This window comes from Scyliorhinus canicula, chromosome 3 (assembly GCF_902713615.1).
Source record: "Scyliorhinus canicula chromosome 3, sScyCan1.1, whole genome shotgun sequence".
Taxonomy (NCBI): Eukaryota; Metazoa; Chordata; class Chondrichthyes; order Carcharhiniformes; family Scyliorhinidae; genus Scyliorhinus; species Scyliorhinus canicula.
The window spans coordinates 53,875,740-53,894,929 of NC_052148.1; the positions used below are offsets into that span (position 1 = coordinate 53,875,740).

Sequence of the window (19,190 nt, forward strand, 5' to 3'; positions counted from 1 at the left end):
AAAAGGTGTTTTCTTCAACTGCAAAGAGAAAGTCACAACAGTATTAGCACATAAATAATGACAAATCCCAGTCTTTATGGAAGCAAAAATACTTTTATTAGAAAATTGGCGGCTGCCAGTTGAACAGGATTTTACTGTTTTGCTTGCAGTTATGCCACTAGATTTGTGTAGCATACTGATACCAACAGAAAATTTGCAATTAAGCCAACACACATTTGTTTTGCCAACATCTGAAATTTCTCCCATCATCAGCAAAACTCGGGCAAGACATAGAACCCTCAGTACTTCATCCCAGTGTTCCACAGCTGACAATCCTCTTTCCCGGCACAATCAAGGACAAGACAAATATTGCATAGTACTGCTAATATTTTTCCTCTCATAGTGCAAATGAACATAACACAAAGGTTTCACATAGCTACTACTGATTGACCATCATGCTAGTGTGCGGAAAGCTACTTTTACGTTCAGTCCAGGCCTTGGGAAAGTAAACAAATTGAGAAACGCCCCCATAATTTTAGTTTGCAACACAAGCCAACTTTCTGTGGGCAACTCAAAATTACAAGAAAAAAAAGACGACATTTATGCATAATGATGTCATGTCATCACTGCAGATAGGACAGTGGCAGCAAGAAAGACCCAGTCAAAAAAACCATTTCCCTTCAGACAGTATTAAAAAACAAATTGGTTTAATATGACTGTTGGCTGTGGGAAAGTGTAGAATAAGAGCAAGTGGCTGAAGAATATAAATGCAAAATAATTGTGAGCCTTAAATTGCAAAGAGTAAAAAGAGACACCGCAATAAATGAAGAGAATATTTTTGTGACTGCCGTGATGTGTTTTCTTGAAACTGGCGGGAAGATCATACCTTCCAAGCCAATGGCACATTCCAGGACATACAAATCACTATTTGTCAGAATAACCAACTTTTATTGATTTTAGAGCATAAAACCCCTATTTAGCACCTCAACCGAGACAGATAAATATGAATTACCTTCACTTTGGGAGAAGAAAGGACGTAAGGAAATGTAAAATCTCCTATGATCTATACTAAGCACATACATAAAACAGGATTATTAAATTTTGGCTTAGATGACTCACCATTGAGAAGCTTCCTTGGTTTAAACCAGTCTAGACACTAATGTAAGCATGCAAAGCATTGACTGATACAAGTCTTTGACTGTAACCTATCTACAAGTTTAGAACCAGCAAGGGTTTTTAATCCAGATGCACAATTGTACAGCACAGCAAGATTTTTTTTTAATTAGTCATTTTGAATGTAACGATGTCAGCATCAATATAAAATAGGATTTAAATGAACCCTACTTTGTAGCAACTTCAAATGGAAATAAGCTTTCATATTTTGTTGAATCACTAGGCAAATTAATAAATATTCCATGTTGGGCAATGTAAAAAAAACACTTCAACATGGGAATAGACATGAGAATCAGATTTAATTGTGCTTTTTAAAAAATGAAATGTGCACCTTCTCAACTGCTAAATTAGTGTTAGAACACAGGTCCCTAAAATCTCATGCCTTGCCTTTTTCTTGTCCGGCAATTCTCTATGGGCATTGCTTAAAAAAAAGCTTCAATTTCAGGCATAAAAAACGCATGTTACTCCTTCCTATTTAATTTTTGCAATGATTGTGCACCAAATAGGTACACGTAAACAATTATTTAATAGTGTTATATTAACTAAAAACTCCAGTGTGAAAGTAAACCAATCTCTCCTCACTCATTCAAGGTCATGGATCCTCTTTCACCTTGCTAATCCCTCTCAGATTACAAACTCTGCAACCACTGTGTATTAAAACACAACAGTGAAGAAGAGACCCCATTTAAATTTTGTTTCTTTGCCCCTCACGGTAAGCAGCCCTCGGTTTGACCTCCCCTCAGCTGAAATTGAGAGCCCAAATTTCATCAATGGGCAAAAGATTAACTGGGATGAGCAACCTTTGGACCAAAACCTTGGAGAATTTTGGTATTGAAGGATCAGTCACTGTGAGAATGAATGCACTGAGGCAGTTCACACCACTAAAGAATTCAAAGGGGAGATGTACAATCGTTTACATAAACAATTTTGATTTAGAAATGTAACACAAGTTGGTCAAATTTACAGATGATACCTAATTGAGAATGAAGGTGGCTCATTACATCTAATAATGGAGGAACTAAGAAGGAACTGGGCAATATCATGGTAGGCGAGATCCAACGGAGGTTAAATGAAACATGTTTCTCAATGGACAAAACAAAGATGTAAGAGTGGCAATGGCTTTTATTTATTTATTCTTAGAACAGAGGCATTTCTGGTAAGGCTGGCATTTATTGCCCATCCTCACTGCCTCAAGATGGTGATAAACTGACTACTTGAACCACTGCAGTGTACAAGGTGAAGATACTCCTCTTGTAATGTTTAGTAGTGAGTTCCAAGATTTTGACACACAGTGACAATGAAGAAGTGATAATGTATGCCCAAGTTTGGATGACGGGTGACTTGCAGGATAATTCAGAGGTGACAGTATTCCATATGCCTGCTGTCCTTGTCCTGCTAGATGGTGGGGGTCACAAGTTTTGAAGATGCTATCAAATCCTTTGTGAGTCGCTGAAGTGTATCCTTTGTCATACACACTGTAGCCACAAGGTATCAATGGTGGAGGGAGAGGCTGGTGGATAAGGGGTCAGTCAATTTGTCCTGGATGGTTAACGGTTACCATGCCCATTCACAAAGCAGACAGAATAACATGCTACCAAAATCAGTATGTGCAAGCTCCTCGCTGTTATAGTGAATCATATTCTTCCCATGTTTGCGTGGGTCTTACTCCCACAACCCGAAGATGTGCAGTGTAGGTGGATTGGCCATGTTAAATTGCCCCTTGATTGGAAAGAATTGGGTGCTCTAAATTTATATTTTAAAATAATAGCAAGGCAACTGTGCAAATTGGAAATTCAGCCATGATTCAAGTGAACCTTACTATCAGCAGCACAGACACAAAGCTATCCCCTTGCAAGTCTACAGCATCAAGATGACCGAGTTAAGTCAAGTTTAGGCTGAGATTTTCATGTCTTAAAAAGGAGGATTAAAAAGAGTAAAATCCTAAATGGAATAGAAAAGATAAAGGCAGCACTATTCCAAATCAAATCAGAAGTACAGGAACATGGATTTATAGTTTAAAAACTGCTAAAAGGATAGTTCCGGATTGATGTCAAGATGCACTTCATCACAAAGAGTGAATAGTTCCTGGAATGCAATTCTGATTAGGTAATGACCCTTGAATCATTATGTAGGCAGTTACCATGGTGAGAACAGAGGTTCTTAATACAAGGATGAGCCAAATGAGCTGAATGGACTGAATGAATCTGAACTTAACTTTTTATGACCTATCTTCTTGAAGAAGAGCATCTCAAGTTCACCTTCTGAGTCAGGAGTTACTCCCATTCCAGTGTCTTGAGCACCAAAACCTAGGCTGACACTTCCAGTGCCATACGAGGGGAGTGTTGTACTGTCAGGGGTCCCATATTTTGGATAAGACATTAAACAGAAGCTCTGTTCTCTAAAAAGATCCCCGGTGCAATTTTGAAAACATGGTGAATTATTGCCTACGACCTGGTCAATATTATTCCCTCAGTCAAACTTCACAAAAGCAGATTGTCTAGTCATCATCTTACTGCTCTGATTCATTTTGGTAGAAAAAATTTGAATGCGGATTACAGGGTCAACGGCAGGGTTCTGAGGAATGTGGAGGAACAGAGAGATCTTGGGGTTCATGTCCACAGATCTCTGAAGGTTGCCACACAAGTGGATAGAGCTATGAAGAAGACCTATAGTGTGTTAGTGTTTATTAACAGGGGCTTGAGTTTAAGAGCCGCGGGGTTATGCTGCAACTGTACATGACCCTGGTGAGACTACATTTGGAGTATTGTGTGCAGTTCTGGTCACCTCACTATAGGAAGGAAGTGGAAGCATTGGAAAGGGTGCAAAGAAGATTTACCAGGATGCTGCCTGGTTTGCAGGATAGGTCTTATGAGGAAAGGCTGAGGGAGCTAGGGCTTTTCTCTTTGGAGCGGAGGTGGATGAGTGGCGACTTAATAGAGGTTTATAAGATGATGAGGGGGATAGATAGAGTGGACGTTCAGAGATTATTTCCTTGGGTAGATGTCGCTGTTACAACGGGGCATAACTATCAGGTTCATGGTGGGAGATATAGGAGGGATGTCTGAGGTAGGTTCTTTACTCAGAGAGTGGTTATGATAGAGATAGAGAAATACAGCACAGAACAGGCCCTTCCGCCCGCGATGTTGCGCCAAACTTTTGTCCTAGGTTAATCAAAGAATTTTGGACAATTTTGCATGGCCAATCCACCCAACCTGCACATCTTTGGACTGTGGGAGGAAACAGGAGTACCCGGAGGAAACCCACGCAGTCACGGGGAGGATGTGCAGACTCCACACAGACAGCGAAATCGAACTTGGGACCCTGGAGCTGTGAAGCAATTGTGCTATCCACAATGCTACCGTGCTGCCCTTAAGAAGTTAACCTACACTCCATTATTCTACCCTAATCCATGTACCTATCCAATAGCCGCTTGAAGGTCCCTAACTTTTCCGACTCAACTACTTCCACAGGCAGTGCATTCCATGCCCCCACTACTCTCTGGGAAAAGAACCTACCTCTGACATCCCCTCTATATCTTCCACCATTTATCTTAAATTTATGTCCCCTTGTAATGGTGTGTTCCACCCGGGGAAAAAGTCTCTGACTGTCTACTCTATCTATTCCCCTAATCATCTTATAAACCTCTATCAAGTCGCCCCTCATCCTTATCCGTTCTAATGAAAAAAGGCCTAGAACCCTCAACCTTTCCTCGTATGACCTACTCTCCATTCCAGGCAACATCCTGGTAAATCTCCTTTGCACCTTTTCCAAAGCTTCCACATCCTTCCTAAAATGAGGTGACCAGAACTGCACACAGTACTCCAAATGTGGCCTGACCAAGGTTTTGTACAGCTGCATCATCACCTCACGGCTCTTAAATTCAATCCCTCTGCTAATGAACGCTAGCACACCATAGGCCTTCTTCACAGCTCTATCCACTTGAGTGGCAACTTTCAAAGATCTATGAACATAGACCCCAAGATCTCTCTGCTCCTCCACATTGCCAAGAACCCTACCATTAACCCTGTATTCCGCATTCATATTTGTCCTTCCAAAATGGACAACCTCACACTTTTCAAGGTTAAACTCCATCTGCCACTTCTCAGCCCAGCTCTGCATTCTATCTATGTCTCTTTGAAGCCGACAACAGCCCTCCTCACTATCCACAACTCCACCAATCTTCGTATCATCTGCAAATTTACTGACCCACCCTTCAACTCCCTTATCCAAGTCGTTAATGAAAATCACAAACAGCAGAGAACCCAGAACTGATCCCTGCGGTACGCCACTGATAACTGGGCTCCAGGCTGAATATTTGCCATCCACCACCACTCTCTGTCTTCTATCGGTTAGCCAGTTTGTTATCCAACTGGCCAAATTTCCCACTATCCCATGCCTCCTTACTTTCTGCATAAGCCTACCATGGGGAACCTTATCAAATACCTTACTAAAATCCATGTACACTACATCCACTGCTTTACCTTCATCCACATGCTTGGTCACCTCCTCAAAGAAGTCAATAAGACTTGTAAGGCAAGACCTACCCCTCACAAATCCGTGCTGACTATCCCTAATCAAGCAATGCCTTTCCAGATGCTCAGAAATCCTATCCCTCAGTACCCTTTCCATTACTTTGCCTACCACCGAAGTAAGACTAACTGGCCTGTAATTCCCAGGGTTATCCCTATTCCCTTTTTTGAACAGTGGCACGACATTCGCCACTCTCCAATGTGTGGAATGGACTACTTGCTGTGATAGTGGAGTCGGACACATTAGGAACTTTCAAGCAGCTATTGGATAGGCACATGGAGCACACCAGAATGACAGGGAGTGGGATAACTTGATCTTGGTTTTGGACAATGCTCGGCACAACATCGAGGGCCGAAGGGCCTGGCCTGTTCTGTGCTGTCCGATGCGGTTAGTGGACTTTGCTGTATGCAAATTAGCTGATACAACAGTGACTACACATCAAAAGTACTTCACCGAATATGTGAAAGGCACTATATGAATACAAGTCCTTCCTTTAAAAAAAATAAATAAAAACAATTGCAATAGTTCTGCTTGACCGTTATTTTTATTAAGTCTATGCATTCCCTATTTTGTTGGGGTAAATAAATCACTTTTTTTCCCCAAAAATTCCTTCAGCCAAAAGTGAGGTGCTAGGGTCTTCGGTGGAAGTGGAAATAGTCCCTGCCCCTCTTCTAAAGACATTGACTTGTGGCTCCTGACAGGACCAGCAGTGTTGTCCTCCCTCAAGTGCTCATTATTCATTAAAGGCATTAAAGAGTGGGGGCAGATTTGAGTCAATCACAGGCTAATACAACATAGCTCAAACCCAGTGCTCATCCAGCATCCATGTGCACATAACTTTGTCTCTGAGTCGAATGCCCAGTCGAAGCAAAGGTGGTAATGGTGGTGCTGAACGACAGTGGCAAGTTCTGAGAGAGAATATCCAGGGAATCACTGAGCATCACTCTGGCCTCTCTGAAATGTATCTCTGGCCTCATTTAAAAGGAAACCCGCAGGGTTCTGAAGGTTTTCTTGGAAAATATCAATGACGTTGTCACCTATACCAAAAGCACTACATGCAAAACTGTTACTGCCATAGATGTGGTCTATGCCCTGAAACAGCAAAGCTTAACCCACTATTTAATTGACAGTTGGGGCTGGTTTAGCACAGGGCTAAAATCGCTGGCTTTGAAAGCAGACCAAGGCAGGCCAGCAGCACAGTTCAATTCCCGTACCAGCCTCCGCAAACAGGCGCTGGAATGTGGCAACTAGGGGCTTTTCACAGTAACTTCATTTGAAGCTCACTTGTGACAATAAGCAATTTTCATTTCAGTTGAGAATTGTTAAGAAAATATCTCATTTCCAGTAGCATTAACTTTTCTTGTAGATGTTGGAAATAAATTGCAATAGCAGCCTGTTCTTTAAAATATTTTGCACGGGTGCAAGGGAAGGGATATGAACCAAACACTTTCAAAGTTTTAGGAAAAATAAATCAACGTGAATTTAACAGAAACTGAAAGCAAAGCATTCTAGCCATCTCAAAACAACTTCCTGGCTGCTCATTCACTACAGGTCAACATCTGATAACCATGGATTCCATCAAGCTAAGGCAGGGGTGGGCAAACTACGGCCCGCGGGCCGCATGCGGCCCGCCAAAGGTATTTCTGCGGCCCGCCAAGTCATTAAAAAAAAAAAAAAAAAAAAAAAATTTTTTTTTAAATTTTTTTTTTTTTTTTTTTAATTTTTTTTAAGGTTAATGGAGGCGGGCTGTTGGGTTACTTACTGGTATAGGGTGGATACATTGACTTGAGTAGGGTGATCATTGCTCGGCACAACGTCGAGGGCCGAAGGGCCTGTTCTGTGCTGTACTGTTCTATGTTCTATATGAGGCGCCCAGAATCATAACCGGGTGAAGTAATTATTTTACTTAATATACTATGCGGCCCTTTGTGAATTGTGAATTTTTGAATGTGGCCCTTGCACGGAGAAGTTTGCCCACCCCTGAGCTAAGGTTATCACACATAGTTAGAAGTCAGACACAATGAAGGTTTTCCATGGAAATATTATCTTGTCTCTGTATTATACAAAGAATAATTGTACTCATACAGAACCTTTCATGTTCTTAGGGTGCCACAAAGTGTTGCACAGGCAATTACTTACTTTGAAGTGTGGTTACTAATATGGTGCAGGCACAGTAAGCAGAAATATGTTTTAGTTTAGTGGTGTTCTTTGAGGGATAAGTATTGTCCAGGACACCATGGGAAATGCTACTGTTGTTTTGGTTTTTTTGAATACCACTGTGGGATTTATGATGTACAAATATGAGTAGGCACCCAAAAGACAGCATCTTTTCAGTACTGAACTGAAGTGTCAGCCTAGAATATATACACGACGCTCAGGAATAGGTCTTGAAGCCACAACTTTGTAATTCTGAGGTGTGAGCCCTGCCACTCAGCTACAACTGACACATGAAGCAAATAAAGAGCAGTGCTGCTTCTAGTTACGAATATAAAACTAAATAATTCTTTCATTTCATGGAGAAGCTTGCATTAACAAAAGCACTACTTACAAAGATTACTTTTGTTTGGTGGGGGAAAGAAGGAAGCGTCACATTCCACATTCAAACATATCAGCCACTCAAAATCTATAATAATCCTACAAACATGGGTGGTTGCACCCGTGGTTCCAGGGCCATGTACGGTTTCCCAGCCCTGGTAATAAGGCTCTTGAAGGCCAGACAACACAATCCTATTTCTGCTTCTGCTTCAGTTGCAGCGGCATCACAGGCTAAATATCCATATTCTGCCAACATTTATATGCGTAGTGCTATCTAAACCAATGAAAACTTTTAAATTGGAATAATCTGAAAGTGGGTCTTGGAAGATTTCAAGTAACCATGGGTGGGATTCTCCGCCGGCGTGATTCTCCATTTTGCCGGCACCCGGGAGTTTCCAGATGGCGTGAGGCTGCCGCACAATGGGGAACCCCATTGACCGACCGGCATAACGGAGAATCCCGTTGGTGGATCAAGGCTGAAAAGTGGCGTGGCAGAATGGAGAATCCAGCTCCATATCTTTTGCACTTGTCCTATTGTGGGATTGTCCTTGGGACGAAAGATTATTGATGCACAGTCATGGAAACAAATGATCTTTGTGGTTTATGTGGATGAGGTACCTCGTGTTTTGTCATTGCCAGGGAACATCAGGTTCTTGTGTCTGTCAATTCCCATCAGTCCATCCTATATTTTATAGAGCATGGTCGGTCTATTTTTCTCCTTCCTTTGCTATTGAGAACCCCATTCTAAATCTTTGATCAAGGATGTGACACTGGACCCTGTCCCATCCTGATTCAAAAACATATTTAGATCGCTTCAATCTTATTTATATCTCTTGCGGTGTAAGGATCCCACACACAATGCATACTCCAAAACTGGAAGAACAAATGTTTGGTAAGCTATAGCCCTGCCATTTCTGTTGCAATACTAAAGATTCCTGCTCAGCAATCTAAGAATCCTACTTGTTTCGGATGTTATCTGCTGAATGTGGAACCCCCATTGGAGGATTGTTTTTAAGATGAACCCCCAGATGTGGTTGTGCATCTACCTGTTGGAGAATTTGATGACAAAATTAGCTATTTAATGGTGGACCCTTTTTGTTGGTAATGCACATGACCATAACGTTTTGGCATTCAGTACCATCTTCCATTGGTCCTGCCATTTTTACAATTCAGTCGATCACCTTGCAGGGAATGGATACGATCTTCAGTTTTTCCTGATGCTAAAACCATGCAGCTATCTGCAAATAGTCACAACTTGCACCTTCATCTTTTTTTTCAGGTTGTTCCATTTGTACTGGTTTGGAAAGGATGGTCATTAGAAGTAGCCATTCATTGGTGACAGAACACAAAACACTGGCAAAACCCAGTTTTCAGGCCTGCTCATGGCCTTTTTTATTGTTTAGACATAAATTATCAAAACAGTGTCACTAAACATACCAGCATCCATTGATTTATTGAAGTCACAATTTGAAAACCCTCAGTCCCAATCAACACTTAGCAATGACCAAAAAAGAGAGACTATCTGAATAACACACATCACAAGGGCCTTTGATTTGCACTCTAGTCTGTGCTGAGTCACACAATCAATTGTCTGCACAACTTTACAAAAGAAGAAAAAAAAGTCAGGATTCCCACTTCTGGTTTCTGTCCACTGCTACTGGAGAGGGCACATAACATCAAGTGTAGACAGAGGTTGGGCTGCCAACCAGAAGCTGGCCAGCACCAGTAGAACCAATTCTTAGCAGGAATCTCTGCCTTCTAGAGAGGAGAAAAATAGTTGGGGAAGAAAGAAGAAATATATGATAAAAAACTTCAAAGGAATATTTCTTTTAGAATACATAAATACGCAGTATTTTTTTGATAAGAGAGAAGGTCCTTAAAAGAACATTCTTTACCAACTCTCAGTATTTCTTCCTTTATTCTTTATGAATAATTCCACTAAAGATGCATAATAATTGCCCACGAGCAGTGACACAAATGTTTATTTTTTTAAATCTACATTACATCTGATAAGAGCAATGCTGCTCTTGCTCACCTATGTCTCCCTTGGCTGTGTTTATAAAAGATAATTTCATTACCCAATTGTAAACTGTATTAAGTACTCCAATTCTTCTTTTGGCTGCACCCACCCGCCTCAAAATAACACATTACTGAAACTGTAAGTGGGGGAATAAAGTGATAAAAGTGATGAGTGAGAACATATTTTATTCGTGGAGGCTGTTTCATTATTTGTATATAAAGTTTTAGTTTGTTGCTTTGGATCAGAATTTTCCTGAAGACAAGTCAGTTTGTTGCCTACGAGTAAGTAAATAACTGAATCTTTCCAGATGGTCCAAATGGTTAAATTGGGTAAAATGCGGTTTCCAGTTGGGGGTGAACATGGCATTTGAGGGGGGTGGGGGGGCTTACAAGTGACCTCAGCACACCGTGCCTCATTATTCTATGAAAGTCTTCAAATCACAGGTGAGGGAATGAAGAACAGCCTCTGAAGGGGGGAATCAGGTGCCTCGGAAGTAAATGTACCCTGGCCCGAACTGTAACATTCAACGGGCAGATGTAAAAGGAGAGAAAATTTATGAAACATTAGAAAGAGAAAATCCCAGATACACCAAAACATATTGCTGCTTCAGTGTAAATGTTACCATGTACAGTTCTTTACAAGCTGAAAACATCAAAGGGAAACATCAAAGGATTTTTTACCTCAAAAGCAAGTCAAGTCTAATTCAAATGGTTTACACATCCCAACCAGAGGATAAAAGTTGCCAGTAAATGCACAAAAAAGCAAGCGCTAAAATAAGGGAGATTCTTAAAAAAGGCACCAAGCTCAAAAAACACAACTGACTGATAGAAAATATGCTTTAAAAAAATGCATAAACTAGTTGCACTGATCTTTCAGCACAATTGTGAAAGATGCCAAAAATCAACTGTGAAAATATCACGTGAAAGGCACAGGAAATATGCAAATGTCACACAAAACCATCACCTGCACCAATCCCACTGCCCTTCAACGAAGGCAATTGCAGTAGTTCAACAAGTTTTGCTTCTCTGCTGCTGCTGCCAAGGTTTTATTTGAATTGCACAGAACTGGAATCTATTGAATAATTTATCTGATCAGCAATTAAAAATACCCCGAACATTAGATCACTGTCCAAAAAAGTTAAGACAATAACCATTTTAGTAACACTGCCTCTTCCTCGGTGCAAAGTTCTTTTGCAGATAAAAGCAGCAAATAAGTGGGTGTTGTGTAGTTGTGCTTTGTTTTACAGAAACAATAGAATGGGAAGGGGGAAATCTAATAATCAACCACTATTCCAATCAATTGCTTATCGTCACGGAAAGAGGCAAACATAATTTCTCACCTGCTGTGTTAACAGCTTTAGCCTATTGGTTCTTTTAAACATTTCTGATTTTATTCAGAACAGGGAAAAGAATAAGTACTCCATTCCCCCAAATTGTGAACTTAGGAAACGAAGGGCTGATTTTGCCTTCATCTTACTATGCTCCTCAGTGTAAGTCCGGAATGTCATTAACCGTTCTTCAGTATGAATGACAAGTGACTCCAGAGATCCAGTGACCCATCCAAAAATTCATAAGATGCAGCTCCTAATTATCAGCTATTTTTCACACCAGTTTGGTTTTGCTTACCCAAGCCATATATTTCTTCTTAAAATCATTCAATCAGGCAACATTCCAATGCAAAAAAAGAACGCACATTACTGGGTCAAATCACCACATTTAGGCCATTAACTTCTTCAAGAAAGCTATTGGTTCCAGCTGAAATTAACCCGATTATAATTCTTAATAAGCATTCTTTATTTCTATTAAGAACCAAAATACTAGACTTGGAATATAACCGAACAACGTCCATTTAAATTCAAGATTTCTAAAAGACAAATACAGTCTTGATCTTCTCCCTATCCCCTGTTCCCCCACACTGAACACGCCAGAATTATCAAGATAGACCATGCTAAGCGTGCTAATTCTGATGTGTCAACATAAAACATTACAACAAAGCCTTCTTACTTGGGACAAAAGAGGTTACGATTCTAATAGAGGGGGGAGAAAAAAAAAGAGACATGATTAATGGTGATCCTCATATTAGGGGTTAGCCAAAAATCTGTCAGGCAATCTTTTTCATCAGCCAAAAGATAGAATGGCACAACTGAAGGCAAGTTCCAGGTCAAGCGCATCAGTGTGGGTAGACTTCTCCCCTGTACACACACACAAATATCTTCAAAACGGTGAAGACTTTTGATTTTGGTACTTCTCACAAGAAGCTGAACATAATGAAGGATGTCTGTGTTCATTTCATTACAACACTTTTGGTTTACCTCCGAGAGCATCTAGAATAAGAATATTGTGACATCTCAATTTTTTGGGGGTCATAAAATGGTAAACAAATCTCCATAACTGCATGAAAATAAAACAGTTTGAAATTCACGGCAATGTGTATAAAACATCTTTGGGAGGTATAGTACTCTTTTTATTAAACTGGAATGTTAAACCAGCCAGTCCAAATTCTGCTGTATGGTCCTTTTGAAATATAAAAAATAAAACCCTTTGGGCTTCCCATGCACAGTTCGACGCTATTGTTCATACAATTGATACTTGTGGCCTGCCAAATCTTCCAGCCTGAATTTTACATTTACAGTACAACGGTCGGGGAAGGAACAAGTGAGCCATCTTGCTCCTCGTAATTACTCAATTTAATCCTGACTGTAGAGGCAGTCAGGCATCAATCTTTTAAAAGTCAAAAAACAAATTAATTTACTGAAAACACGGCTATTCCCATAAAAAAAACAATTAATTCAGGTCAAAAATATTCTATGTAAACTAACTTGCAATTGTAATTTCAATCACTTTTACAGCTATTCCACAACTATTTGAAAAACATGCAAACAATACCCTCATTTTTTAAAAATGCTATCCGTTGCTGTCGCTTTTCAGTAGTTATTTCCTAACTTGATATACCTGTATGTCATAAAGATGATGTGACAAGTGGTTACGAATATTGTAATGGGGTACTTAAACTTACAAAATATTATCACACTTCCTAAAAATTGAAAATTTGGCTGACAAACAGACTGCAGTTCAGAAAGAAGAAAAACTAATTTTCTAAAACGAAACAAATTCTTTGCTTCCCATTGAGGGAGAAAATAAATCTTAGGCAAAATCAGAAACTGAAAATCTATTGCAGAAATATACTAAGAAGATATCCAAGCAATTAAAAAGCGGAATAAAATTTAACAAAATCCATTCTATTTATTCCTAACTAACACATTGCATTCAGTATTATTTCAAAATCACCCCTACATGGATATAACCGCAATGCATTTCCAATGATTATTTACACTATAAGAATCAAGGTTTCAGTCCTTAAATTTATATTTCACTCAGATCTTTCAGCAAGAATATAAATTCCACCTTAGACTGGGGTCATTTAAACCATGTTACTAATCCAAAAGATATTAATGCACACTGTCCTATAACACACACCGATAACAAATATTTTCATGTTTGTTCCTGTTTATTTCAGAACCGCAGGCAGAAATTTAAAAAAAACAAACATTGCTACAAGTCATTCATTTAGCAGGAATCATCGGCATCCCTGATCCAACCCAGAAAGAACAAGTGTAAGAGAATGGCTGCCAAGGAAAAAACTGAAAATTTAAAATAGTTTAAAACGATAGATCAATTACTCAGGAGTCACATTTATAGGAAAACATCACCAGAATGCATGTTTTAACAGGGTCCACGTATTATTATGTATTAGCATTCAAAAATATTTAACATTTTTAAATAAGAAAACATGGAATTTACCACACCAAGAAATTCATTCCTTTTGAAACACAGCTGTGGCCAGCATAATAAATAGCCCATTGGCTTTTAAAAAAAAGTAATTTATATGGTATGAACTCAAGAGATTAAAATATCACTAAGTAATGGTCATTCATGAAATGCAACTACTAGTTTTAAAAACACAATCTCAGGGACAGAAAAATGCTTCAGTTACATAGATTGTGCAATGGATATTTTACATGTAAATGAGTTTTGATGTAGAAGAATAAATTTTATGTTTCATTTCACCTGTCTGAGAAAACCATATATCCATGAAGGAATATACACCTGTCCTAGCCAGACGAAACTGACTGCATCACCCTCTCCCCACAGCTTTGATTTTTTTTTTTTACACCAAAATTGGTGCAGTTCAGGAAAAATAAGATTCAAGTCACAACTTATCCATTTACATGTGCTAAGAATTGGAAGTGGGGAGCGGGGGCTGCAGGGGGAAGAGAATATAGTTCGAACCTTACCAATTATCTCCAGCAGAAAAAAATGAAATTTAAAGGAAGTCCTAAAAATCGACAAGCCGAACAAATAATTGGAGTCCATTACACTTTTTATGAATTGCTTATATTTGATTTAACACATTAATAATTCACTAAACTGCACCAAAACCCACTGATTACAAAATTCTACACATCAGTTACAACACCTATAAATTTTAAAGAAATTTTATCCAGAATCCAAATGAACTTGCTAATTTCAGAAAAAGCAGATATTCATCTGCTTTGCATGCAGATCTTGCAAAGGAAATCAAACTACTTGCAAAGGTGTCACAATAAAAATCACAACTTTTTCCACAGAAAATTATTTCAAGAATTAATTGTAGAAATTCGGAGGATGTTCATTTTTGTCATGCCTACATTACAATTTTACACTTTATTTTAAACGTGATACAGTATATCAAAATCAAAAATGTTGCTATTTTCAGCTGCTTTTGGACAAACTTTATGCATAAGTCATCCAATTACAGCTATTTTTAGAAGTATTAGAAATTATGTTCTTAACTAAAAATACAAATCTTATAGTGCAAATTGAGGGGAGAAGGTAAATAAATCTTTGTATTTCCTGTTGCCATCTGGGCGGGGGGTAGACTAAATTACCTACAAATTAATTTTAGTTAATGTATCTCAAATGCCTGCATGATTCTTTCTTAAAGGCAGCTTTTAAATATTCTGATGCTTCAGTATGCAAATCATATTCCTGTGAAGTTTCTTAATTTTATGTGTTAAAAGACATATTCATGCATCAGCCACAACAGCTCTACCCATCACTCTTTCTTCCTCTCCCACTTCAAAACTTTAATTTAGCTTTGTTAACAAAGTATTCTGATTGAAACAATTCCTGAAGGGAAACAGATCTTGTATGGAACACATTGCCAAAACTAGTACACATTTTTAATCATCCAAACAATGACTATATCCAGCATAAATACATGTTAAAATAACTGGTGGTTAAAAAGTAATGTGCTATATATTAAAAATGCATACTCTGAGGGAAGAAAATATACCTGTATAAAATTTTACAGACTGGTTGACATTGATTCCCTTCATTCAAAATAAACTGAAGGAATTCCTCAGAATGTAATGGCATACTCATGCACCTCTCTGCATAACCTTCTCGACTACAATAAATGTCTCAATAGCAGGTGTTCTGAGCATTCATCCAAGAGAGCTCCTTTTCTAAAATTCAGTTACCGTCTACGAAAACCGTGCTCCTATTAGTATCAAGAGTTTTTAAAGGTTCCAAGTAGTTTGGAGTCAGTCACACTAGCCTTGTAACAAATGACTTGAATCATTCGACTTGCACATCCAAGCTACTTCAAAGCATTCAAACACAAGTACCTGTTATAAGACAGGTAAGCCTCCCTATCCAACCCCAACTCACTTCAGAAATGTTTCAACTAAAATCAGGCAACTCATGCGTTCAATGCTATTGATACGGCTGCAATAAGTCAAAGCAAAAAGTATTTTTTAGGCAAAAGGGCTAAATAACCGTCTATACCTCAGCTTTCTGTTTAAATATCTAAACAATTATCGCCACTGGACGATCTGCCAAATCAGTAAAGCTCGAGTCAAGTTTATACTGATAACGCTGTTTCGTTTACATGGAAGATATTCAGTTTATAAACGAGCTACTTCAACTGCTGTTAAGATTAGACGAGTGGTCCTAGTAAGCCAAGCCAAACGTGCTTGGCTCGAATCGATATGGATTCCTAGGGAAGAAAGTTGAAGCCCCGAATAAGCGAACAGATCTGCTTTATACATATATAAATATCAAAGTAGTGATTTACATACTTGAGCCCCCGAAATGGCCACTTCCCAGGGAGGTTGGTCCATTCTTCCCACTACTCACAGGCGGTGAAAACATCTACAATAAACAAAATTATAATAAAAATTGTAAAAAAAAAATAAGTCACTGCCCGAGACAAAACGCTTCAGATTCTCATCCAAGGCTTAAAAAAAGACAGCATCTCCCTTCTTACGCACCACAGTAGTGGCAACTCGCTTCCACTACTAGCAGTATAAGTTGTTTTTTTTAAAGAAATAAAATTAAACAAAGTCGACAGGAGAAGTTTCGCGGCACTTCTTCGCACAGATCTTACCATAAACACGCCTGCGCTCCTTTTTTTCACGAGTATTGGACTTGATTACCGATTAACTCTTCAAGCCACTTATCTGCGAGCACAAACGTTAAGGAGCAAGAAAAGCAGCAAAAAAAGAAAAGGGTTGAAATCGCCACCGGCTATATTTCCGCCTGGCACTACTCTCCTGACCAAACTTCCGAAACCCATTTCTCAAAAGAGGATATTCCTCCAGCTACCTCAGAAGTGCCCTATTTAAACGCGCGATCTTTCGAAAACAATTGTTAGCACATCGTGGGATTAGAACTGAGCGGACTGTTTGTGACTTGTTTATTTTTTTTTGAGGGGGGGGGGGGGTGAAGAGAAGGTTAGTTGAAGTTTTTTTTTCTTATTGTGGATAGATTGCTAAAATACACAGAGCACTATGAAGGGCCAAGAGGAAAGTCTTTAAACTGGTAACCCTCCTCTCGGCTACCCCTGACTGTACTTGAGATTTTTTTTTTCGCCGTGCACACTCGCCTTCTACACCACCTGCCATGAATGGGTTCTCTTACCGCACTGAAATCCAGTAAATCGCTCAGCTCTTTGTCCGTCCCTAAGGCAGCCATTCGCTGTTGGTGATGCATTTTGACAAAATTACACAAGCCTAGAAACATGGAAAATCAGAAACGAATTCCCAAGTTGAATTGTTTTATTTCTTTCGCACTCGGCTTTTAAACAATTCACCACTTCGAGTTGCAAAACACACGAATGCACAAACGAACAACCACGAAATCACTGTACTAGCGGCATCATTATGCAACAGGAGGTACTTAAAATGAATGAATCCGACATCGATTCCCCCCTCAAACTCCTAGGCTCCCTCCACATCTCTCGATACTCAAAGCAATTCGCTTCAAAACAAACACCCATCAAAATGACCACACGCATCTTTCGGAATAAGAAACAAAACATCAGCACTGCATGTGCAAAAAAAAATCCCTACACAACCAAAGGGGGGAAAAAAAGGCCTTGATTAAAAAAAACATTCCCTAGTGGATAATTTGGATCTTCGTTCAACCAGGTACAATATCCAACTTTTATCGCAAACGAAACTTTCTGCCCACAAAATATCATTCAACGTGGACTACTTCTCAACTAACCCAACTGGCACCAGAAACTTTTACTGAAACACAGACAATGTTCAGGCATCTTTGCTTTTAAAAATAAATTACCTTGCTCTCCCTTTTGTTTTGATTATCCAAATAAATGTATGTGATCAAAAATGTTTAAAATCCCAAACTTTTGAAGGAAAGAGGCAAGAATACAGATTGGCTCTTTCTGGTCAGCGATTGTTTTGCTGATGACTTTTTTCTAAAGAGCAGAGTGAGCAAAGGAAGGGGGTAGGGGTGTTTGTTGGAAGTTTCTGGAGAGAATGTCCACGGTTTCTTTTTTTTAAATCAGTCTGCAGAGAGAGATTGCTGTTCTCACTTTCAACATCGTGACATTTTTAAACCAAAAAAAAAGCCACAATGTATCCCAATCTAGATCCGGGACACTCCTGACCTTCTGTAACCCGCCGTTACGCGGCGTTGTCTGTCTCCCAGACTGCCTGAGGGTCCTCACAACTTTCTGATATTAACCCCCAACGCCCCCAAACCCTACTTCGCCCTCCTCCTTCACAGAGACTCTACTCCCAGCCAACTCGAAAGTTCCCCGCTCCCGGCGTCCTCCTTCCTGCTCGACCCAACATGGACTCGAAACACTGAAGCTTCGAGTCCTCTCGTTAAGGCAACTTTGCAACTGTGTAATTCGCAATCCCCAACAGAGTCAAAATGGAAGCGAAATGTATTTATTATGCCACTCAAGTGAGGAAAATATCTATTTCTTTTTTTTTAAAGAGGGTCCGGATGGATGTGTGAGCGAGAGAGAAAAAAAAACAACTTTCTGCAGTTTACATAGATGTCATGGGGAATAAAAGGTGGAATTGTTCGAGTCGAGCTGCCAACAACCTGCGCGCAAAGACGAGCAAGAGGGACCACAACCTGAGAGTCAAAAGAGATGGGTTCAAAATACAAAAACAATCACCAAGTTTTTTTTTAAACTTCCTATTGAAATCATATTTTTCCACCTCAGATCATTTAAAATGTAATGCTATTACGTCCAATTCCCAAACCAGCACACACGAAGTTGTATTGCAATAAATACGCGGGACACTAGATAAAAGCTACAAAATAACAATGGAAAGGAACACAATGTTTCCACTAACAGCTCAGAAGCTACAAAGTTACTGATCAGACAAACGAAAGCGAAACATTGTTTCCCGGGGCACGAGGAGAAGGGCTCCCCACACGAGCAGACACCACAAGCCTCCTCATTGCACTGCAACCGGCAACAAACATTGCCTGGATCATTCGTTTTCTTTTAAAGATAAATAAAGATTTGAATCCACCTCCACACACTTCACCCTTTTTTATTTGTTACCCCTGATGTTTCCCTATATTCCCCCCTACTTTATTTTATTTACTTTCTTCCATTCAAATCATTTGCATTTTTTTCTCTCTCT

The 19,190-nt window shown here is 39.4% G+C and overlaps 1 protein-coding gene across 20 annotated transcripts in view; it reads right to left on the reverse strand.

Moving 5' to 3' along the window:
* The window catches only part of LOC119962658 (transcription factor 4-like), a 679,430-nt gene that overhangs the window by 660,138 nt on the left and 102 nt on the right, over window positions 1–19,190 (reverse strand). For 2 of the 20 annotated variants that reach the window (XM_038790546.1, XM_038790537.1), the window contains exons 1-4: window positions 17,860–19,104; window positions 17,200–17,291; window positions 16,667–16,739; window positions 16,359–16,431 (exon numbers count right to left, since the gene is read on the reverse strand). In XM_038790546.1, coding sequence (XP_038646474.1) covers window positions 16,359–16,400 — 42 coding nt within the window. In that variant the 5' untranslated portion in view covers window positions 16,401–16,431; window positions 16,667–16,739; window positions 17,200–17,291; window positions 17,860–19,104. The other 18 variants (XM_038790548.1, XM_038790538.1, XM_038790535.1 and 15 more) reach the window with 12 other exon arrangements.